This window comes from Notolepis coatsorum (genome assembly GCF_963971535.1).
Source record: "Notolepis coatsorum genome assembly, chromosome: 10".
Classification (NCBI taxonomy): Eukaryota; Metazoa; Chordata; class Actinopteri; order Aulopiformes; family Paralepididae; genus Notolepis; species Notolepis coatsorum.
The window spans coordinates 84,205,771-84,230,051 of record NC_140174.1 but is presented as its reverse complement, the minus strand read 5'-3'; the positions used below and the strand labels follow the sequence as shown (position 1 = coordinate 84,230,051).

The window sequence follows — 24,281 nt, the reverse complement described above, 5'->3', positions numbered from 1 at the left end:
TGTCATGTATGTCATATATGTTATGATGAATTGAAAATGGGGGACCCTGATGTAAACAAGACGAAAGTCTTTCTCTGGTCTGCATCCCCTTAACAATTGTATGTATTGAGCTGTACTGTACTGTACCCATTCTGCAATCTGTTAATACACTTTTCAATCAATCAATCAATCAATCAATCCAACACACACACATGTGTGTGTGTGTCTGTGTCTACAGGATGCAGAGATGTAGTTAACTGGAATACAGACGGACTGACGGACAGGTCACGTGCCAGTGGGTGTGGCCAGTGTTGGTGGGCAGGGCCAGGACCCTGAAGGCGGGGGATGTCCAAGAGGGGGGTGGGGGGAAAAGGGAGGGGGGAGCGGCCTGATGCCATGGCAACCCTGCAAACAGCCAATGAGGAGCTGAGAGCCAAACTGACAGACATCCAGATAGAATTACAACAGGAGAAGAACAAGGTAAGAGGTCTATATGGTGAGGTCTGTATGGTATACAGTGCACGGTCTACATTAGGGAAAGCATGCATAATGAGATGGACATGGCTCCAGTCATCACATGCTATACTCCACCCCGTTTATTGAGAAAGACAGGTCTGTGGCAGATGGATTTAATTCAAACCCAACATATAACATAAGCTTAGAACCATACTTTTTAGCTGTATGTAAATTGTTGAAAGTTGTTTAATTTAAGTACACATCATCATGTTTCATGGAATTTTGACTTAACGTCCACTAACACCAAGTATTTCATGGTTGTTTAAACAAACAGCAACAAGTTCAAGTGACAGCAAAGTGATTTATGTTCAAGTTCAAGAAAGTGATGTGTTCAAGTTCAAGAAAGTGATTTGTGTTCAAGTTCAGGTGACAGCAAAGCAATGTGTGAAGCTAGCAATGGACTCTGAAAATAAAACAGGAAAAATGTATTACTGTTATGTAATATAATATTAAAAGTAGGAAGGTAATACATGTAAACATACATTTTGGACCTGCCAAAATTAGTTGTATGATAAATTCATTAATTCATAATTGTTCAATCAATATATCTTTCAGTTTTTTATTGTTCAATGTCCCCTGGTTAAAGGGGTGGTAGTGGTGGCTTTCAACTTCAGACAGTTCATAAAACATACGGTTATCCTATAACCATAGTTATATGAGTATAGCAAGCGCTCTGCACTCTAGTGGAACTATCCCTTTATCCAATCTAGCACTGAATAATTTTTCTCCACATGTACACACCCATCCGCCTGGCCACACCCACATCCGCTCCTCTACATCCATGGGTCGTGGCCATACTAACAGCTCCTTCCCAAGTCTTTCACCACCGAAGGCGAAGACCACGGGGTGAGTCAGCGCAGAGCGCTCGCTATACTCATATAACTATGGTTATAGGATAACCGTATGTTATATATCATATAGCTTACGCTCTGCGCTCTAGTGGAACACAGGAGCTGAGCAGAGCGGAAGCTCGACAAATGTACACGCTGAGGCCCCCCACAACCATCAGAACCGGGGAGGACCCGAGCCCCCGGAACCCCCTAGAGGGGGACGGGAGGGAATCGGTTCCGAACTGTGCGAAGAGGGTTTAGTAACTCAACGCACAGGGTGAGCAGATCGTGGGACTTACCTTCACACAGAAGGACCCGCGACTACTCAGGCGCGCATCCCACATGCCACTAGGGAACGAACGGGGGGGGGACAAAAAACGTTACAGCCCCCAACATCACAGGGTCAAAGGTCAAGAACCCAACCCCGTGGCAAGGCCATAGCAGCGGAGCGCGGAGGAGGACCCAGCCCCAGGAACAGCCTGAGGGTCAGGACCCCCCGGAAAGGGGGCCTGGTGAGGCCAACGATGCCGTAGCATCGAGACCCCACCAGACGGTCACTAGTGACACCACCCCCCACATCGCCAGCGTATCGGACAGGGCCCTATCCAAGAGCAGGCCCTTCCCCCCTACAGCACGCCACCCTGAAGCACTCCACAAAGGCTACACCCCCACAACACTGTGGGGCCAGTCGGCGCACCGGGGAGACAACCCCCAAAGAGGTTGATCCCTCAATCCTGGCAACAGGTCAAGAGCGTAACCCGACCTGTGCCCGGAGCACTGCAGACTAGACAGGCGCCTAAGGGGTCTACTGTGAACAGCACCCCAGCGGAAGGGGCGTTCGGTATGCTGTACACCATGTCGCAGCCTCCACAAAACCCGACCCCCTAGAGAGGCCGAGGTAGAGAAGGCTGACACGATTGGCAGACGTCATGAAAAGTGCGGGGGCACACTCGCAGGCAGACGGGGTCAAGCCCGGCCTAAACCCGAGAGTCAACTCTGCTACCAACACACCGGAGAACCAACCACCTCCCTATGTTTAGTTTAACAGGAGGCGGTTGTTCCCTTAACCTATAAGAAAAACCTAGAAACAAAGTATTTCAGTTTTCAAAGGGTTAACCCAGGCCAACAGGTCGACGGGAATGAGTCCGGACCTGGGCCTGGCGGACCGGGACCTACACAGGGATGCCTAGAGGGGTTGACAGCAACCACCTCGACAGCCCCCTCCCATACCTGCCCAGCAGGGGGAGGGAGGAGTGACACAATGGAGAAGGACCAGGCCCCCTAACACAGCACAAGGTACAACACAGTATGGACCAAGCATGTCACTGTTATGGGCAAGCCGTAGTGGCATACACATGACACACATATCCACGACATCAATCCCTGCGAAGCCTGGACCGACCCGGCATTACCCCCCCGGAAAAGCACAAAGTCCTTCGGGGTACCAGAACAGCAGATCTGCGCCCCGGCGGACAGTGGGTTAACTGACTTGGTCCGGCGTGACCAGAACCAGTCCCGCGTCTAGTCACACCGCCATCCCCATGTCGATCTAAAACATCACAGAGGGCGCCAGCAAGATGGACAGAACGTGAATACACTGCTCCTGGCGGCCCACCTCATGGGCGTGAGACCCCTCCGCCAATGTAATGATCTACTCCGTCATCTCCCCCCGGAGATGCATGCGAGTCATCGAGTCTTGCCCTGGCGCTCGGTAGAGAAAAAAATCTCCTTCCCAACCGCCCGCATAAAAAAACACTGTTTCCATGAATTGGGCAACCAAGGCGCGCCGGCCCAAAACAGTGGTTCCACATAGGAAGCACCCAGGGCCAGCGCTATATGCACGTCAAGAACCCGACACATCAATGGTGAATTCTAACAAGAAAACACCAGACGACGTCCCCTCCATGCTGTCTGGGACGCGTGTATCTTTTCCGCAACGGAATTCGGTTTCCGGGTTCCTCTGATTGGCCACTGACCCCATGTGACCCTACCCTATTACACGCCCCCCTTATCGACGCGCGTTATGCGACGCTCTACAGCTCTTTCGCTGACTTCCTGACTTCCTCGCAGAACAGCTGTTTCCGTATTTATAATATTGGAAACGCCGCGCTGTGAGCGCTGTGAAGCACCTCTGTATTAAATGCCAACAGCACCTCTGTATTAAATGCCGCCGCACCTCTGTATTAAATGCAGACTCATCAATCAATCAATAACAACATTAACGATAACATTAACGTTAGCATTAGGCTAACGCCAAGCTGTAATGTCTCGCGTCTATCTGCTAACGTTAGCATTAGGTAATAACCGGTTTAAAATGGATGGTGATTACCTCACGTTGTCTATTCTGCTAGCATTAACGTTACTAGTACAAACAATCAAACCAAAACATTGACATCTAACTTATCTTTAGATATTTACTCAACCTCTAATGTCTAACTATGAATGAACACAACACTCTAACTTAACATCTTTAGCTAATAAAGTACTCAACCTCTACTGTCTTTAACTATGAACAAACACAACACTCTAACTTACCATCTTTAGATAATAAAGTACTCAACCTCTACTGTCTTTAACTATGAACAAACACAACACTCTAACTTACCATCTTTAGATAATAAAGTACTCAATCTCTACTGTCTTTAACTATGAACAAACACAACACTAACTTACCATCTTTAGATAATAAAGTACTCAACCTCTACTGTCTTTAACTATGAACAAACACAACACTCTAACTTACCATCTTTAGATAATAAAGTACTCAACCTCTACTGTCTTTAACTATGAACAAACACAACACTCTAACTTACCATCTTTAGATAATAAAGTACTCAACCGAGTAGAGTGTAGACAAGTACACTCAGTCCTACTGTAAGAGCATGGGTCACTCTGAGCCCCAAGAACACTCAGTCCTACTGTAAGAGCATGGGTCTGAGCCCTAAGTACACTCAGTCCTACTGTAAGAGCATGGGTCTGAGCCCTAAGCACACTCAGTTCTATATCAGGATCTCCCTGTGAAAGCATACCACGAGAAGACTTTAACTTGAGACGATCTCAGATTGTCACGTCTCCCCCTCTTAACATGTGCTACGACCCTGCCATAGACCCGATACAAGCAGCCATAAGCTGCAGCAGAGGTTCAGTCCAGTGATTGCCTTGCTGGACAAACCATAAGCCCAGAACATAGAGTGTTGTGTTTGTTCATAGTTAAAGACAGTAGAGGTTGAGTACTTTAAAGTGTTGTGTTCATTCATAGTTAGACATTAGAGGTTGAGTAAATATCTAAAGATAAGTTAGATGTCAATGTTTTGGTTTGATTGTTTGTACTAGTAACGTTAATGCTAGCAGAATAGACACAACGTGAGGTAATCACCATCCATTTTAAACCGGTTATTACCTAATGCTAACGTTAGCAGATAGACGCGAGACTGGTAACATTACAGCTTGGCGTTAGCCTAATGCTAATGTTAGCGCTATCGTTAATGTTGTTATTGATTGATTGATGAGTCGGCATTTAATACAGAGGTGCTGTCGGCATTTAATACAGAGGTGCTGTCGGCATTTAATACAGAGGTGCTTCACAGCACTCACAGCGCGGCGTTTCCAATATTATAAATACGGAAACAGCTGTTCTGCGAGGAAGTCAGGAAGTCAGCGAAAGAGCTGAAGAGCGTCGCATAACGCGCGTCGATAAGGGGGCGTGTAATAGGGTAGGGTCACGTGGGGTCAGTGGCCAATCAGAGGAACCCGGAAACCGAATTCCGTTGCGGAAAAGATACACGCGTCTGGTGTGAGCAGCAGGAAGCCGGTCAATAAGACACAGACACGGGCCTTATATGACGCGACTGAGGGCAACCCTGTCAATTCCGCTCCTCACATAAGAGGGGAAGAGAGAAGTTCCCCCAGAGAGACCTCCATGTAAGTACAATTGAAAAAGATACACGCAATAATAATTGGGCCAAGTGACCAACAGCCCAATACACACTGTAATAGAGAGCAGAGCAGAAAACAAACAGTTTTCGAATGCAACGCATCATCCAACTTTGACAAAGACAGCGGTCTGCAGCACAGAGCCTGTAACCTCACGGACGTCTCCTGGCCAATAGGAAACGCACCCAGTGACATATCCCATGGCCGGGGGGAAAAACCTGTGACCCACAGGGAGTGGAACCAGGGAACCCCCCCCTCCTTCCCCCTCCCTGTGACGCGCTGCCCCTCAGCCGACAGGGAAAAACTGACAGGCAGGAGGTCCCACCTCCCGGCCAATCAGTAAAGGGGGGGGGGGGGGGGATTTTATCAGCCCACCCCTCATGACCCCTCACCCCTGATACGATGCAATGACAAAGCAGAGCCATGACACCAGTCATAGCGTGCTACATGAAGCGCATTTATACCTGTTAGGGTAACAGCTTCACATTCTGCACGCCAGCCACAGACAATAACCTCGCCTGTGCAAAAACTGGTTTTATACATGGCTTCAGGCTCATGTGCGAACCTGCCACCTGAATTTTTACACCTTTACCCTAAAGGAAGAAAAAACACAGACCAAGAGAGGGGCCAAGGGCCCTGGTACAAGAGCTACACATGTAACTTCTGTAGGCCAAAACCTAACCCAGTTGTGGATCCTAAACGTGAATACGATACACACAACCCTCCATCACAACAAAAAAGGGCAAAAAGTACACTCTCACTACTGTAAGAGGAACGCCGTTTTTTATGATGAGAGAAGACATAAGTCCTCGATTAAGTGCTGGTCACAGGCCTTGCTAAGTCTACATGACAGTGACCAAACAATTTTCAGAGAAAATGCCTCTCTCTAAGCAAGAGCACAACCCCAGCAGAAGCTGAGGGATTTACACCGTACCCCCAAAAATATAGTGAATCAACACACATATTGTAAACAAAATCATATTTGAGGGGGGGGGGGGGCAGGGGCAAACCGGGGAATAATTTCACCCACCCCTCACCACCTTACCCCTGATATGACGCCAAATGTGTAGAGTAAGCTTTACATCATGCACTCCAACACAGCCGAAGACCTTGTTTGAACAGGTTTCCCACAGCTCTGCTTATGTGTGAAAAAAACTTGCCACTTGTTATTTTCATCATTACCCACAAGTAAGAATAACAAGCTGAGAGAGGGACTCAGCCCTTGGTCACATGCCACTATGCACAGCATTGTAGGGTAACCCAGCCAGTTGTGGCTCAGCCACGTTGTCTAAACAACACAATCATCAAATTTGCTGACGACACAGTAGTGGTGGGCCTGATCTCTGCAAACGACGAGAGGGCCTACCTGGAGGAGGTCAAGGTTCTAGCGGGATGGTGTCAAGAGAACAGCCTATCCCTGAACGTCAGCAAAACAAAGGAGATGATTGTGGACTTTAGGAAGTCGGGGGTCAGGGACTACAGCCCTCTCAGCATCGACGGGGCACCGGTTGAGAGAGTGAACAGTTTTAAGTACCTCGGAGTCCACATATCCGAGGACTTGACATGGACCTCACACATTGACAGTGTTGTGAAGAAGGCACGGCAACGCCTCTACTTCCTCAGACGCCTAAGGAAGTTCCAAGTCAGTCAGAAGATCCTTAAGAACTTCTACTCAGAGAAGAAGCATGGGCAAATGTCCGTCTTACATCAAGGAACCCGGACCATCAACAAATCAATCTTAACTATATTCACAGGACATACTTGACTCCTGTAAGACTGAACAGAATGGGCCTTAAACAAGACTCAAAATGCTCCCAATGTACAAATGGAGATGAAGGGACATTTATGCACATGTATTGGGACTGCCCACCAGTTAAGGCATTCTGGAAAGATGTGACCCATCAATTATCAAAACTCGTATCTTGGAATATACCAGTACACCCCTCTGTATTACTATTGAATGATGTTTTTGAGTTTGCAGTAAATCCACAGCTAAAGAGATTGGTTTTATCGGGTATCACAGTAGCTAAAAAACTGATCGCATCACGCTGGTTTCAACCGGAAAAAATTTGCAGGAAGGTTTGGTTTCTTACATATCTCGATGTGATTTATCAAGAAATATCTACAGCAAGAATTCTGGGTCTCAACGAATCCAAAATGTCAATGTGGTTAGAAGTGGTGGAGAGAATAAAAGCTAGCTTATAATGGTAGTGTCTGGTTAGAGTGAGGGATAATGGAGGTACTATCCAAGGAGGGGTCCGGGAGGGGGGGGTTCGAGCTGGAGCATATGTGTGTAGGGTTTTAGAAAATAGGTATTAGGGGTATATCCTGTATAAGGCATTTGTATAATTGGTAATTTCGTTGGATATACACCATATACGTTAAAATATTATTATAGACTTTTTTTTTGTTTTCTGTTCTGTACTTGCATGTCATTTTAGCCACCTTGTCTGTTAGTTTCATTATGATTATGTGTTGAGTACTGACTTTTAATAATTTTTGTTTTGCAATAATAAAAAAAAAAAAAAAAAAAAAAAAAAAACTTCTACTCATGCACAATAGAGAGCATCCTGACTGGCAATATCACCTCCTGGTTTGGGAATAGCACCGCACAAGACCGTAGCAGACTACAGAGAGTGGCCCACTCAGCCGAACGCACAATTGGAGGGGGGCCACCCAAACAACTGCCTCTTTGAACTGCTGCGGTCAGGCAAGCGATACCGGAGTCTCATGGCAAGCACAGAGAGACTCAGAAGAAGCTTCTATCCCCAGGCCATCAGGATGCTCAACGAACAATAACACTATGTAACAACCATCAAATGCACTCACAGCACACACATCCACATGCACATACTGACTTTAAACAACTCACTGCAGAACCCACTTTAACCACATTAGTACACCTAAGCACACTTTATATTTATCGGTAAAGAATTTGCACTACAACCCATACCTCATTACACCTTACTGTAAATTATATTGTACCTAAATTGTACCTCATCCCACTTCTGCTTTGCACTGTATAGTATATTGTATGGTAACTCAGTTACTTCTACTCTACATAGAGCATTGTATATATGTATATACTGAAAAAAAATTCTACGTACTTGACTTCTATTTTATACTTGCTATACTTATTTTATTATCTATTTTTGCCTAGCACAGTATCTGGAGCGAACAGAAAGAAGCATTTTGTATAAAAGTATTCTGTACTTCTGTATGACAACTAATAAAGAAACTTGAACTTGAACTTGAACTTGAAACTAAACGTTACATGAAGACACACAACTTCTCATCATACAACAAAAAACCCAGTTCATTTTTACTCACGTAAAAAACAACGCTGTTCCTAGGTAGAGAGAAAGGCACAAGCCTTGGCCAACGCTAACCCAAGCTATACAAAGCGACCAAGACAATTCACACACAGCACACGTCGTATCTCCAAATGTAGTGAAGTAACATGTTTTGTAGACAAAGACATCGTTATTAACAAAAACATTCAGGAGGGGAAGGAAGGAAGAGTGGGGTAATGTCCATTGGACATCTTACCTGCACCAAGGAACGCAGGGTGAAAGGCCGCAACACAGGTTCGTCTCCACGTTGACGAAGGCCTCTCGCTGGCTAGGCCAAAAAGAAGCTATGGCCAGAGCATAGCTCCGGCGCGACGCCCCCCTCCTGCAGCTGGTCATGGTGCAGGCCCGACTACATCTTCTGCCAAAGATGATGTCGTAGTCAGAGTGCCAGGGCCTGCTATTCTCATGGCTACGCCAATGGTTGTAGCACAAGCTAAACAGCTAACTCTAGGCTAACTGATAGCATCAAGCTAACATTCCCAGCCGAGCGCAGCCGGCAGCTAACGTCATAGCTAACAGCTAACTGGCTAACAGTTAACTCAACCCGGCTATCGCTAGCCACTAGCTAACGCAGAAGCAAGCTAAGCGGCTACCACTGAAAACTGTACAACGTGAGAAAAGCAATACAGGCCAACACTTCAGACAGCCGCTGTCTTTTCCTCTTCTCATCCGAAGAAAAAAAAGGAAAAAAGGCAACACACGTCCCTCTTCAGAACGGTGTTCACCCGACACAGCGGTGTCGACAACAAGTCCCTCGCGGACTATAGCCGACCTGAGCATGGAGATATTCTCATAACGAACACCAAGAACCCCCTCTACGCCGCTAAGTGGCAGCAAAAAGGATCCCAGCCTGGAGCCGACCTTCGTAAGCTGTGTAGTTGTTCCCCCCACAACCAACACACCTGGCGCCTGCGTCGCAAAAAAACATCACCCGCCCAGAGAGGCCTTCAGCCCCCACCTGGCCGATCGCCTCCCAAGCAGAGTGTCCAGCTGCAGAGCCGGAGGCAATGCCGGCGGGGATTGCTCAGCGACGCGAGCCCCTAATACAAAACGCCTCTATGACTGTTTTCTGCACCTCACAAATATTTACTTTAAGTTTGTTATAGAATGGTGAACACTACAGTACACTACTATTCTCTCTCTCTCTCTCTCTCTCTCTCTCTCTCTCTCTCTCTTGTTTGTTTTCTGTTCTGTACTTGCATGTCATTTTAGCCACCTTGTCTGTTAGTTTCATTATGATTATGTGTTGAGTACTGACTTTTAATAATTTTTGTTTTGCAATAATAAAAAAAATAAAAATAAATAAAAAAAAAAAAAAAAAAACTTCTACTCATGCACAATAGAGAGCATCCTGACTGGCAATATCACCTCCTGGTTTGGGAATAGCACCGCACAAGACCGTAGCAGACTACAGAGAGTGGCCCGCTCAGCCGAACGCACAATTGGAGGGGGGCCACCCAAACAACTGCCTCTTTGAACTGCTGCGGTCAGGCAAGCGATACCGGAGTCTCATGGCAAGCACAGAGAGACTCAGAAGAAGCTTCTATCCCCAGGCCATCAGGATGCTCAACGAACAATAACACTATGTAACAACCATCAAATGCACTCACAGCACACACATCCACATGCACATACTGACTTTAAACAACTCACTGCAGAACCCACTTTAACCACATTAGTACACCTAAGCACACTTTATATTTATCGGTAAAGAATTTGCACTACAACCCATACCTCATTACACCTTACTGTAAATTATATTGTACCTAAATTGTACCTCATCCCAATTCTGCTTTGCACTGTATAGTATATTGTATGGTAACTCAGTTACTTCTACTCTACATAGAGCATTGTATATATGTATATACTGAAAAAAAATTCTACGTACTTGACTTCTATTTTATACTTGCTATACTTATTTTATTATCTATTTTTGCCTAGCACAGTATCTGGAGCGAACAGAAAGAAGCATTTTGTATAAAAGTATTCTGTACTTCTGTATGACAACTAATAAAGAAACTTGAACTTGAACTTGAACTTGAAACTAAACGTTACATGAAGACACACAACTTCTCATCATACAACAAAAAACCCAGTTCATTCTTACTCACGTAAAAAACAACGCTGTTCCTAGGTAGAGAGAAAGGCACAAGCCTTGGCCAACGCTAACCCAAGCTATACAAAGCGACCAAGACAATTCACACACAGCACACGTCGTATCTCCAAATGTAGTGAAGTAACATGTTTTGTAGACAAAGACATCGTTATTAACAAAAACATTCAGGAGGGGAAGGAAGGAAGAGTGGGGTAATGTCCATTGGACATCTTACCTGCACCAAGGAACGCAGGGTGAAAGGCCGCAACACAGGTTCGTCTCCACGTTGACGAAGGCCTCTCGCTGGCTAGGCCAAAAAGAAGCTATGGCCAGAGCATAGCTCCGGCGCGACGCCCCCCTCCTGCAGCTGGTCATGGTGCAGGCCCGACTACATCTTCTGCCAAAGATGATGTCGTAGTCAGAGTGCCAGGGCCTGCTATTCTCATGGCTACGCCAATGGTTGTAGCACAAGCTAAACAGCTAACTCTAGGCTAACTGATAGCATCAAGCTAACATTCCCAGCCGAGCGCAGCCGGCAGCTAACGTCATAGCTAACAGCTAACTGGCTAACAGTTAACTCAACCCGGCTATCGCTAGCCACTAGCTAACGCAGAAGCAAGCTAAGCGGCTACCACTGAAAACTGTACACCGTGAGAAAAGCAATACAGGCCAACACTTCAGACAGCCGCTGTCTTTTCCTCTTCTCATCCGAAGAAAAAAAAGGAAAAAAGGCAACACACGTCCCTCTTCAGAACGGTGTTCACCCGACACAGCGGTGTCGACAACAAGTCCCTCGCGGACTATAGCCGACCTGAGCATGGAGATATTCTCATAACGAACACCAAGAACCCCCTCCACGCCGCTAAGTGGCAGCAAAAAGGATCCCAGCCTGGAGCCGACCTTCGTAAGCTGTGTAGTTGTTCCCCCCACAACCAACACACCTGGCGCCTGCGTCGCAAAAAAACATCACCCGCCCAGAGAGGCCTTCAGCCCCCACCTGGCCGATCGCCTCCCAAGCAGAGTGTCCAGCTGCAGAGCCGGAGGCAATGCCGGCGGGGATTGCTCAGCGACGCGAGCCCCTAATACAAAACGCCGGTGGAGGTCAGAATGATCATCATCTTCTAGACACTGACTCCGGTGGCGAAGACATTATCGCTGTATTTCCTCGAAAAATAGTGAGAGAGAAAACAAAGATATAATGTCAACGCAGCTCCTTTCCTCCAAACGTAACTCCTTTCCAATAACTATTTTGGCACTAAACTCAAGTGGTGTATACAGACACTTGTCGGTGGTGAAAATAGGGAAGGAGCTGTTAGTATGGCCACGACCCCGCTTATGTAGAGGAGCAGATGTGGGTGTGGCCAGGCGGATGGGTGTGTACATGTGGAGAAAAATGATTCAGTGCTAGATTGGATAAAGGGATAGTTCCACTAGAGCGCAGAGCGTAAGCTATACGATATATAACTTAGTTTACTTAAAAATAAAAACAAGCGGGCGGTCAGGTGGCGTAGCGGAGATTGTGCTCGTCACCAATGCAAGAGGTTGCGGTCTCGACTCCCGGAGAGTCAGCATTGCCTTGGCTCGGGCTGATCGCTATACTAACTCGTTTGGCTGAGTTAGGGGGAGGGGAGCCGTGGGTGGGTCCTGGGCGTTGTGGACAGCGACCCCTACAGTTCGGTCGGGGCGCCTGCTCAGCGAAGGTAGGATCTGGTGAGAGGTAGTGCGGCCTCCCACACGTTACACTCTCCCAGTGAGAATCTGCGCGGCCAGGCTGGCTGCCGGCTGGCTGCACATGCGTCGGAGGAAAGCATGTGACAGTCTCCGGCCTCTCGGACCAACAGTAGGGGAAAGTGCGCAACAACCAGGAAGGGGGTTGGGAATTGGCATAACGACTAACAGTGGGATGGGAGAAAAAATCGGAAAAAAAGAAGGAGGGGGGAAAAGATAATACATTTACACATAACACTGCACAACTGTAGAAGCAAAACTGTACATTGGAATATTGACAACCATACTAGGTAATTTACTGTACATTGGAGGGGGTTGGGGGGGGAACACTGTACAAACAAGCAAAACTGTACATTGGAATATTGACAACCATACTAGGTAAATTACTGTAGATAGATACAGGTACAGATACAGATACAGATACAGATATAGATATAGATATAGATACAGATACATATACAGGTACAGATACAGGTACAGGTACAGATACAGATGATGACGTCTTTGCAGTCTGTGGTCTACAGGGTGCTGTTTGTACTTTCTATGCGGTCCGTTGATGCCAAGTACACCGCACCATAACACCGAAGTATAAAGAATAAAATACAACCATACATTTCAACAGACACAGGATTGGTGGACATCCTGCAACTGCCTGATATATGACTGTTTTCTGCACCTCACAAATATTTACTTTAAGTTTGTTATAGAATGGTGAACACTACAGTACACTACTATTCTCTCTCTCTCTCTCTCTCTCTCTCTCTCTCTCTCTCTCTCTCTCTCTCTCTCTCTCTCTCTCTCTCTCTCTCTCTCTCTCTCTCTCTAGGTTAGTCGTTTAGAGAGAGAGAAGAGCCAGGAGTTGAGGGCAGAACATCACCGGGCGACCGTCGCTGTGACGGAGCTGAGAACAAAACTCCATGAGGAGAAACAGAAGGAGGTGGCTGTTACCAGGGAGACGTTACTACGGCAACATGAGATGGAACTGATGAGAGTGATTAAGATCAAAGATGGAGAAATACAACGACTCAACGGTCTAGTGGTCACTTTAAGAGATGGCAGCACTGACAAGGTTATCTATCCATCTATCTATCTATCTATCTATCTATCTATCTATCTATCTATCTATCTATCTATCTATCTATCTATCTATCTATCTATCTATCTATCTATCTATCTATCTATCTATCTATCTATCTATCTATCTATCTATCTATCTATCTATCTATCTATCTATCTATCTATCTATATATCTATCTATCTATCTATCAATCTGTCTTTCTGTCTGTCTGTCTGTCTGTCTTGTCAATATATCTATCTATTAGGGATGGCAAAATATCCAATGTCCAAACATGAGACAATTCAAACTGATGTATAAGGAAATGATGTTCACAAGGTACAGGGATGAGGAAGGGACTTGATATTCACGGGTGTTTACATTTTTATTTAATTTTTTCATGTTTTACATATATAGTTTTTGTTTTTTTGTTTTGCATATATATATATTAGAGCTGGGCCGTTAACGGCGTTAACGTGCTGCGTTAACGCTATACTAGTATCGCGCGATAATATAATTAACGCATTAATCTAAAATAAATTCAAAAAAAAGAAAAAGTACCTTTTTTTTTTTTTACCTTTATTTACCCAGGGTAGGTTCGCTGAGCACAGATGCTCTTTTTCAGGAACGCCCTGCTTCACATTCACACAGTTCCATTCACACCTGGGAGCTGCCCAGTACAACCACAGTTGACACCATTGGCCACTGAGCAACTCCACTGGAGCAGTTGATTCAAGCCATGTCACATAGTTCAAGTTTGAAATGATTCTTTCTGTTTTGCTCCTGAGAGTGTGCTAGATACTGTACTGTACTGGTAATATTATTTATTTGTGTTAACTTCTGAATAAAACAACTTATTAAACACAAGTACATCTTATTGAACATTATTTTGATATTTCATTACCAATTATCATAGCAAAACAGCTTTTTCAAACAGTCTGTAATGCATTTTGGAAACGGGAGATGGGCTCATGGTGTAATGGGCCACCTGGCCTGAGAAACATAAGGAGGAAAGAAAAAGTAAGGACTTACTTCTGGTCATTATTTGGGTAGAACACACATATTTTGAATGGTTTTTTCTTTTTTCTTTTTTGAGCCATTTTAATCTAGATTAATCTAGATTAAATCCAGGATTGCAGATAGATTAATCTAGATTAAAAAAAATTATCTATGCCCACCTCTAATATATATATATATATATATATATATATATATATATATATATATATATATATATATATATATATATATATATATATATATATATTTTATGTTTTAAAATAGTACACTAATTTGAGTAGTGGAAAAGGGGTAGGATTAAATAAGTGTATACTTCTTCCTACTCCTTTTCGAACATGTAGATTGAGTTGTGTTTTGCTTTTGTTATTGTTTGTTTGTATTCATTGCATGTTCGAAATAAAGATTTCAAATAAAAAAAATATCAATATCAAATATCAATGATTTATGCATCAATGTGTTCAAACCAATCTCTCGTTAATATGTGCACATTCGTTAATATTGTTTTTTTATGTTGTTGTATAACTGGAAAACCACAGGGGAGCAACATCCTAGTCCATATTCTTTTTCAACAATCTTTATCGTACCTGAGCTGCTTTGGAACTTAACATCCCTCCTTGTTAAGTTGAGACAAGCCCATAAGGATTTGGAGATGAGACCACCTGGGGCCGTGTTCATAAGCCTTTGAAAAGTACAAAAGGTTGATGGTTGTTTTTGGTCTGGACTCCTCAGCAATGGCCACCTGCCAATAACCTCGAGCCAGTCAAGTCATTTATTTATAAAGCATGTTTAATAAGAACTCAAGAGCCAACCAAAGTGCTGTACAATCAAAGCATAAAATGTCATAATATAAAATACAAAAATACAAAATACAAAAAGGCACAGCAGGACAAGACAGTACATTCAGAGAATAGGACAACAGTAGACCAACACACGGATAGAGTAGCACAAACAGGGGCGGACTTTCCTACAGGCGATATAGGCAGTCGCCTAGAGCGCCACCCAGAGGGGGGGGGCGCAAAAAAATATATATATATATTTTTTTTATTTTTTTTTTATCTGTGCAGTTTTGGCGCCCCCCTCTATATCTGCAACCATTATTTGTACATAAAAAAAATTCTAACATAAAGGAAAATGAGCCAAAAATCTAAAACGGTCGGTCGGTCTGAGCCTCAGCTTTAGGTGTTCACAGTCAGAACATGCTAGAGCGCTGTGCATTGATGGGTATCGGTCAAGTGTTTATAGAATTGAGCATTGAGGAAAGAAGTGGTGAATCTCGCCTAGGGCGCCAAATGTGCTAGGTCCGCCCCTGAGCACAAAGTACAATATAGCACACAGGGGACAGAGGAGCACAAGAAGAGATACAAGGGGGGAGGGGGCAGGATAAAATTGCATGGGAGTGTGTGAGTTAGGGTGTGGGAAAATCAGGGTTTATTGAAGGCTAGGGAGTAAAAGTGAGTTTTTAGTCGGGCCTTAAATGTCTCCAGCGAGGGGGCAGATCGGATCTCCAGGGGTAGCTGGTTCCACAGCCAGAGCCAGGTGGTGATGCTCCATTGGTTATCGTGGATAAGCCTCCCTGTGAGCCAAGGTTCTGTGTGGACTTCAGAGGGCTCAAACTCCAAAATGCTCCATTGGTTATCGTGGATAAGCCTCCCTGTGAGCCAAGGTTCTGTGTGGACTTCAGAGGGCTCAAACCACTTACAGCAAAGGATTCCCATCCTCTGCCACATATTGACGAGTCTCTCAACGTCCTATCCAGAGCTCATTGTCAATAGTATGTTCAGCCAGAGAGGTGTGGCCAATGTGACCATTGAACAAATCACTGAAGCATTCCAGTAGCTTCCACAGCTTCAAGCACTTTCTGTTCCTTCTCCAAACTGGCTTCCTCAACATTGTTGTGAAGAGAAGATGGTGGAAGGCACATCATAGTGTCACCTTCAGCCACAGCCACGCTGTCATCCTCCCATTCATCTATGATCACAGGGCCCTCATTTATCAAGTTTCCTCAGAAAATGTTCTATTTCCACACGTAAGAACAGAATTTAGAATGTGTGCACGCACAAAAAAAACTGGATTTATCACACGTGCGTACACAGGTCCTACGCACACCTGTCATGATAAATATCACCTTGGTCCTACGGCGAGGCTCGTGCACACTTTCACGTATTTGCATACCAAAACCGCCCCGATTAACCATATACGGTAATGGAACACCCCCATGAAATGTGGAAAAGTGGACTAACCCGAGCGAACTCTGAGAGACTTCACTGAGAGCGAGATTGATCACCGAGGTCCTCCAACCAACAAATTGAACGTATACAGCATTTCCCGTTGTGAACAATCTTATTTGGAAACATGACACACAGAATAATAGTATTTAGCGTTTTATTTAAAACAATATTTAATCGTATGATTATAGATATTTTTAGAGAATAAATAAATCCAATGAAGTTGCCAAGTTCACAGACAACTCTGCGCTCTAATGCCTATTATGTGCGCTCGTCATGAGCCCGTTCTGGTCAGAGTCATATGGCTTCAGTGGATAACTATGATCTGCATTTAAGTGAATATGAATGAGACTCCGGCCACCGGCACATTATCAGCCAAAATGCGCATTGCAGATTATCTGTACATTGACCAAGTGGAATCCCGTTCACATTACTGATTACTGATGGAGCAAACTCTGAGAGATTGTTCACAGAGGCGCTGCCGAACCAAGATATAATATGATGTGTATAATATAATGTGTGTAGAGGCATATGCTACAATCTATTTTGTTGTTGGTATTAGGCAGCCTATATGAAGTACATATAATAGCAGCCAGCCCATAGCCTACATTATGCAACAGTAACTTGCGCATATAATAACACACAGCCCTCCGAAGCCTGCATACAGTAAACTAACTTGATCATTAATCTAGATGTTGTATCTTTACGCTTATGAAAACATTAAATAATATGTATATGCTAGGCCGTCGCTTTAGCCTATATTCTCAAATTGCATTTAATGGCTGAATGAATGAATGAATGAAAACTTTATTTAACAGATTGCAGAATGGGTACAATACAGTACGGCTCAATACACACAATTGTTAAGGGGATGCAGACCAGAGAAAGACTTTTGTCTTGTTTACATCAGGGTCCCCCAACTCGAGTCCTCGATATCCTCGCGGACGGACCAGTATACCTTTATATCATATCATATTCATATTCATATCATAGTTTACTCTATCAGCCTACCAGCATGTAATACGTTCTTTGTTAGAACTCAACTCGTTATTATTTTGCGCATAGATTGCAGAAATACGGGGATGTTTTGATTTAGGCTTTGACACAGAATACAAGTCATGATATCACCCACACGATATATGCTCTGTGTCCAGAGCATGTATGCTTTTCATTCATTTAAGATACATTTATTGCAAGGGTTTTGTATACACATACACTCAACAAATAACCTCTGTCTGTTCTCGTTGCAATGCGTTTATATCGTGGGTGTTCATATGACTTGTATTCTGCTTACAGCTTCGGGGTTCCACTTATTACGTTTAACAATGGCAAAGCCTTTTAAATATAATCAAAACGTTCCCGTATTTCTGCAATATATGCGCAAAATAATAACAAGTTGAGTTACGCGGAGGGCAGTCAGTGCTTATTTCCGCTTTGTAAAAATATTCTACCACCGGGCGCCAACTACGCATGGTCCGACCTGTGCTTAAATATACGCACAAAGTCAAGCACAAGTTCAAATTGATGGATCCCACACTTTGCTTAGAAATGATCGTACGCACGGGTTACGCACATATCTGTGCGTAAGTCAAGTTGATAAATGAGGGCCCTGGAGAGTACATGGATGGTTACTGAAGCACACATCATAAAGTTCATCCCCAAGATCAAAGAGAAGAGAGATGAGCGATTATGATGAACCAATGATAGATGATAGATCTGCCCATGAAGCTGATAGTCAACACAAATCTGAAATTAAAGTAGACTTTAAGACTTTAAGTATTCACTTTCAACAAAACAAGACACCGAGTCTAATAACGGCATGGCTTTGCAATCTTTAGCTAGGACACACGCTGCTAGCGTATGCTCCTAACATACACTGTTAACGTACACTGATAACTTACTCTAGTTGCGAACTAGTTGCGAACATAACTTACGCTGATAGCGTACGCTGCTAACATAACGTTGATCATGTTAGCTTGGCTAACATAAGTTGCTAACATAGATATAAAACCCAGCTGAAGCTTATTTCTGAAGAGGCATTCCCAAGTGGGAACAGAGGTACAGAAATCATTGTCTCTGGCTTTCAACAACAAAACCATGAGTCCTAACATCCCTCTATAATGTTACCAGGTGGGCTGGTCAGTAATTTGGTCTGTCAATTCCTGTGGGGTATAGCGTTGATTGATGAAGAATAAAGTTCTCTGAGAGGTTGGCAACGCCTTCATAAGATAAAAAAAAATCCAAAATCTCCAGGATAAGTTTCTCCACGAATTTAGTGGCAATTTCCCTCTGTTCCTTCTGGGATGCCGATAAGCCTCACGTTTTGCTGCCTACTCCTGCTTCCATGGTCAAAGCATTTATCTCGCTTCAGTTCTTTCGTCCTCAACCCGTCTGCTCGTTCTGATTCTGAATGCGGTTGAGGACATCGGCGAGACCCTGTGCCACATCAGCCTGCTCTGTTTTCACCTGGTCTGGTCTCAGTGAGGGCATCGGCGAGATCCTGTGCCACATCAGCCTGCTCTGTTTTCACCTGGTCTGGTCTCAGTGAGGGCATCGGCGAGACCCTGTGCCAAATCAGCCTGCTTTGTTTTCACCTGGTCTGGTCTCAGTGGAATTTCTCCAGTCCCTCTCCTGTTTCTTGGTGATGGCCTATTTCAGATACGTTTTTTACAGGGACAGTGCACATTAATCAACATTGCTGTAAATTAAATGTTGTCCCTGGGCCAGGTGTTTGAATAGCCATTCAAACAAGAATACATCAAAGCATGTAAACAATTAAAAGCCAAAAAAAATTATTTAAATAAGTTAAATAGTTGTTACAGTAAGGCACACATGAGATAATTATACAGCAAGCAATTAGCAATTATATTACAGTTATATACAACAAGACATTAAGCAATGAGCAGACAAGACACAATTATAGACAAGAAGACATAAGCATTATCAGACAAGACACGGTTTCAATTCGCTTTTTAAATGAGAGAGATGTAACTACCAAGTTATTTGATATAACAGTTATTCAACACCAAGTTATTTGAAGTTGGGGACCATTTGAAGCTTCTCATCTGATACATAGACAGAATCTTCTGGAATTAAGATGTAAACATTATTCTCTCTCTCTCTCTCTCTCTCTCTCTCTCTCTCTCTCTCTCTCTCTCTCTCTCTCTCTCATCTCTCTCTCTCTCTCTCTCTCTCTCTCTCTCTCTCTCTCTCTCTCTCTCTCTCTCTCTCTCTCTCTCTCTCTCTCTCTCTCTCTCTCTCTCTCTCTCTCTCTCTCTCTCTCTCTCTCTCTCTCTCTCTCTCTCTAGGTGAGGTGTGCATTACTAGCTGAGGCCAGAGAGGAGACGAGGTGTTGGGAGGGGGAGCGCGGGCGTCTCCAGCAGGAGGTCCTGGAGTTGCGAGGATCCAGGAGGGGTCTAGAGGAGGCTCTGGGATCTACTCAGCAGGCCTGCCAGGCCAGAGCAGCTGAGCTCCGATCAGCTCACCACCAACACCAGGAAGAATTGAACCGCACCAAGAGAGACTGTGAGAGAGAGATACGAAGACTGGTATCTATCTATCTATCTATCTATCTATCTATCTATCTATCTATCTATCTATCTATCTATCTATCTATCTATCTATCTATCTATCTATCTATCTATCTATCTATCTATCTATCTATCTATCTATCTATCTATCTATCTATCTATCTATCTATCTATCTATCTATCTATCTATCTATCTATCTATCTATCTATCTATCTATCTATCTATCTATCTATCTTATCTATCTATCTATCTATCTATCTATCTATCTATCTATCTATCTATCTATCTATCTATCTATCTATCTATCTATCTATCTATCTATCTATCTATCTATCTATCTATCTATCTATCTATCTATCTTTCTATCGGTTTGTCTGTCTGATTTGCATTGACAAATCAAGTTATACATACATAAATTATACAAGATTCAGATATTTCAAAGGTTCAGTATGTAGCTTGATGAAGAGAGACACATGCACACCCTGGTACAACACACACACACACACAAACACACACACACACACACACACACACACACACACACACACACACACACACACACACACAGTCAGTGAGTCTAGTTTTATGAAGTGACAGAGAGAGACTGGTGCCACCATCTGTTTCTGTCTGGGTCAGAGAGAGATGGAGGGGAAGGGGGGGGGGGGGGGGGTGTTACAGACAGACAGACAAGCAGACAGACAGGCAGACAGGCAGACAGTAGAACAATAGTAGGTCTGTTTGTTCTGAGATTCTGAAACCAGCTCAGTTATTCTGAAGGCATGATGTTTTGTTTTATTTATTCATGAATCCTAGTCTAAATCTAATGTTAATCATTTATTTGCCAGCATCTCTTTCTTCCCCTGAATTGACAGCCGTTTTTGGTTGGTGTAGCAACACACCACATTTCAAATTAATTATTTTCTTCCCTGCCTGGCTACCCCACGCCCACGTGTGTGTGTGTGTGTGTGTGATATCACCATGAGCATCTTATTAGGGCTTGTTAATCTGAAGATTTGGTTTAACAGTCAAGAGTTTTCAGACTGCCAAATCTATTACCATAACCTCGTTCCCAGTTTTATCCCCTCTGTGAGATAAAACCAATCTATACAAAGACTAGACAAAAGACAAGGCAAAGGACTAGGCAAGTGACTAGGAAGAAGACTAAGCAAAGGACTCTTTGAATAAGTAAGGATCTTGTCTGGAAAGTGTTTGAGGGGACCTGGAGGGCGATAGAGAATAACAATGCTGAGATTGAATGGACAGATACCACATGATATTCGAGGGAGGAGAGGGTGAGATCAGATATTGTATTTGTAGTCCAGGAGGGAGAGATCAGAAGGCCAGTGCCTCCACCACATCTGGAGGGTATTGGTGTGTGAGGGAATCTATATGCTGTAGATAAGGCTGCAGTGGAGTTACTCTGTTATCCAGGTCTCTGTGAGAGCCAGGAGTTGGAGGTCTTTGCTGTGAGCTTAGGCAGTTATGAAGTCTTCTTTCTTGACAGCTGATTGTCAGTTCCATAACATGGTGACAGGCAGTGCCGTCTGGGAGAAATGCGAGGCCCTGTGTGAGATTTAAACGCGAGCCCCCCCCCCCAAAGTTTTTTTTACTATTTTTATTTAAATTTTTTGCATACAGTCAATGTATTCTTAAATAATAGCACTGCCCGAGGCTGGGCATACAGTCAACATATTCTTAAATAATAGCGCTGCCCGAGGCTGGGCATATGATACAGTCAACATATTCTTAAATAATAGCGCTGCCCGAGGCTGGGCATATGATACAGTCAACGTATTCTTAAATAATAGCGCTGCCCGAGGCTTAGTGGCAATGCACCTGTACAGTCGTACACCTGGCAGTAACAGGGAAAATGCATAAAACACCCCTGGAACCTGATAAACAAGCTTAAAGCCAGGTAAATTTTTCAAGCACGACATGCAGATTTGCAGTTTTGCCTTATTTGAATCGAACTCTATAAGCTTAGTACACACATCACAAACTGCACAAGTACAGTGTGAGCAGACCCTGTTGCATGATGCAACACACAGAGTGAGAGAGAGAGAGACAGAGAGAGAGCGAGAGAGAGAGAGCAAGAGAGAGAGAGCGAGAGAGAGAGAGCAAGAGAGAGCGCGAGAGAGAGAGAGAGCAAGAGAGAGAGAGAGAGAGAGAGAGAGAGAGATTTTTGATTTTATAAAAACTTTATTCTTTACTAAAACTACACAAGATACAACAAAAACGTTCAACAATAAAATACTCTACAACTCAACAAAACACAAAACAAAAAAAAACAAAAAAAAACAAAAACAAAAAAAAATCAATTAGGGACAACGATGCTGAAACTGAACCAAATTGTCACTTTGAAATTTTTCCCACATAGGAAAAAAAATAACTCTAAATGATCCAAAGTTCTGGGTGTGTCAGAGAGAGAGACACTGGATAGGCACTGTAGAAACCTTAGTCCTGAGACGAGCGTCTCTAGCTTCACCTTTCCCCTTTTGGTACAACACATCAGGCCTTTGTGCGTGTCCGACAGACTCCAGTCAAAACCGATCCCGTGGATAAACAGGGCCGCCTCGTCAGCCGACCCTCCTCCTTCAGCCTTATCATACATGCTCCTACCATCCACCAGTCGTATATCATATGGCATCGATGATGTTGGGGGCCGAAAACAGAGCATGGGGACCGAGATGCACTCTGGACCGACATCCTCATTAGACAGTTTGTTACCCTCGCCTCACCGTCCGAGGCCGCCTTTTCCTCCCTGGTTCAGATGCCGCTCCAACCTCAGCTCCCACTCCCCCGTGCGGAGACTGGCAGCCCCCAGCGACCTCCCATCAATCAGTCTGATTCGAGAGCACAAAGCCCTGATGAAACCCTTTCCGAACATAGGGTAGAAAGTAACCAGCAAAGTCCGCTTTACCATCATCTTCCGAGGCTGAATCAGGAAACTGTCCATTTCAGCGTAGAACGTGATGAGCCCCACAGTCATACCTCCCAACCCATGAACAAGGTAATGGTGCCGGTAACATAAAAAGACGGTAGAGACAACAACCCCCATGACGACTCTGATGAAAGGTTTGCCGAAGGAGTATGGCTCGGCCTTCCCATCGGGCATGAAAACGATACGCTCCGCTCCTGTCTCTGAATCCTCCATAGTCCCAGTCTTTACAAAGTTCCACAAATGTATAAGAGTACATGAGATGAACAAAAAATGTCTCAGCCTCCTGGCCCCGGTAGCGGGACACCTTGAAATGTCCAGCCCTAAGTGCCAACACACCAGTCCCTTCAATAAAAAAACTCTCATTTAGAAATAAAAAAGGTAAAACAAAAAAAACAAATAAAACAAACAAAACTACACCGATTCCACTCCGTCCTCCACCGTACTGGGGCCCCGCAGTACCTTCTGCACAATCTTTCTCATCCTGTATAACTCTGTGTCAACAAAACGACCATCTCCTTTAAACCTCATATGTTTCCTTGCTGCCAAAACAAACAAATCCTTATCTGGAAAAAAAATGTCCACCTCACCTCGCACATCTCCCCCCATGTACTCCCTTGTGTACTCTGTGTACTGCTGAGTTCTTCCGTCACACCTGTCTTCTTAGCTTGAGAGCTTGACAACCCAACTACTTCAATCTTCCTCTTCTGCCTAACAACCTTCATCCCACCGTCCCCCTCTTCCATGTCAATATCCTCTACTTCCTCCACCCCGACCCCCTCAACTGAGACCTTCGACCCTGTCCCCTCAAACGCTACAGCCACCCCCGGTACACTCCCCTGATCCGTAACCCTCCCTGCCACGACCCCCCCCCCTCATTTTCACCCCCATCATCTGTCCCTTGTATTCTCATCCCCATCATCTGTCCCTCGTATTTCAACAGGTCCATCTGTCCCTCGTACCCCAACAGTTCCACTCTCCACCTGGCTATTTAACGTGTCCCGGCTGACACAAGCTCCTTCTACCCCCCCCCCCCCCCCCCCCCACACTTCCATCCCCCCCATTCTGTCCTCGTACCG

General features: G+C 44.4%; 1 protein-coding gene across 1 annotated transcript in view; it reads left to right on the top strand.

The window, feature by feature from the left end:
- Window positions 1–324: 324 nt before the first annotated feature.
- Window positions 325–24,281, top strand: part of jakmip3 (Janus kinase and microtubule interacting protein 3) — a gene marked incomplete at its 5' end in the record, with an annotated part of 69,788 nt that continues 45,831 nt past the window's right edge. Inside the window, 3 exons of the mRNA XM_084323080.1 lie at window positions 325–459; window positions 13,261–13,503; window positions 20,042–20,281. Of these exons, the coding sequence (XP_084179206.1) occupies window positions 325–459; window positions 13,261–13,503; window positions 20,042–20,281 (618 nt within the window). The remainder of the gene's footprint in view (window positions 460–13,260; window positions 13,504–20,041; window positions 20,282–24,281) is intronic.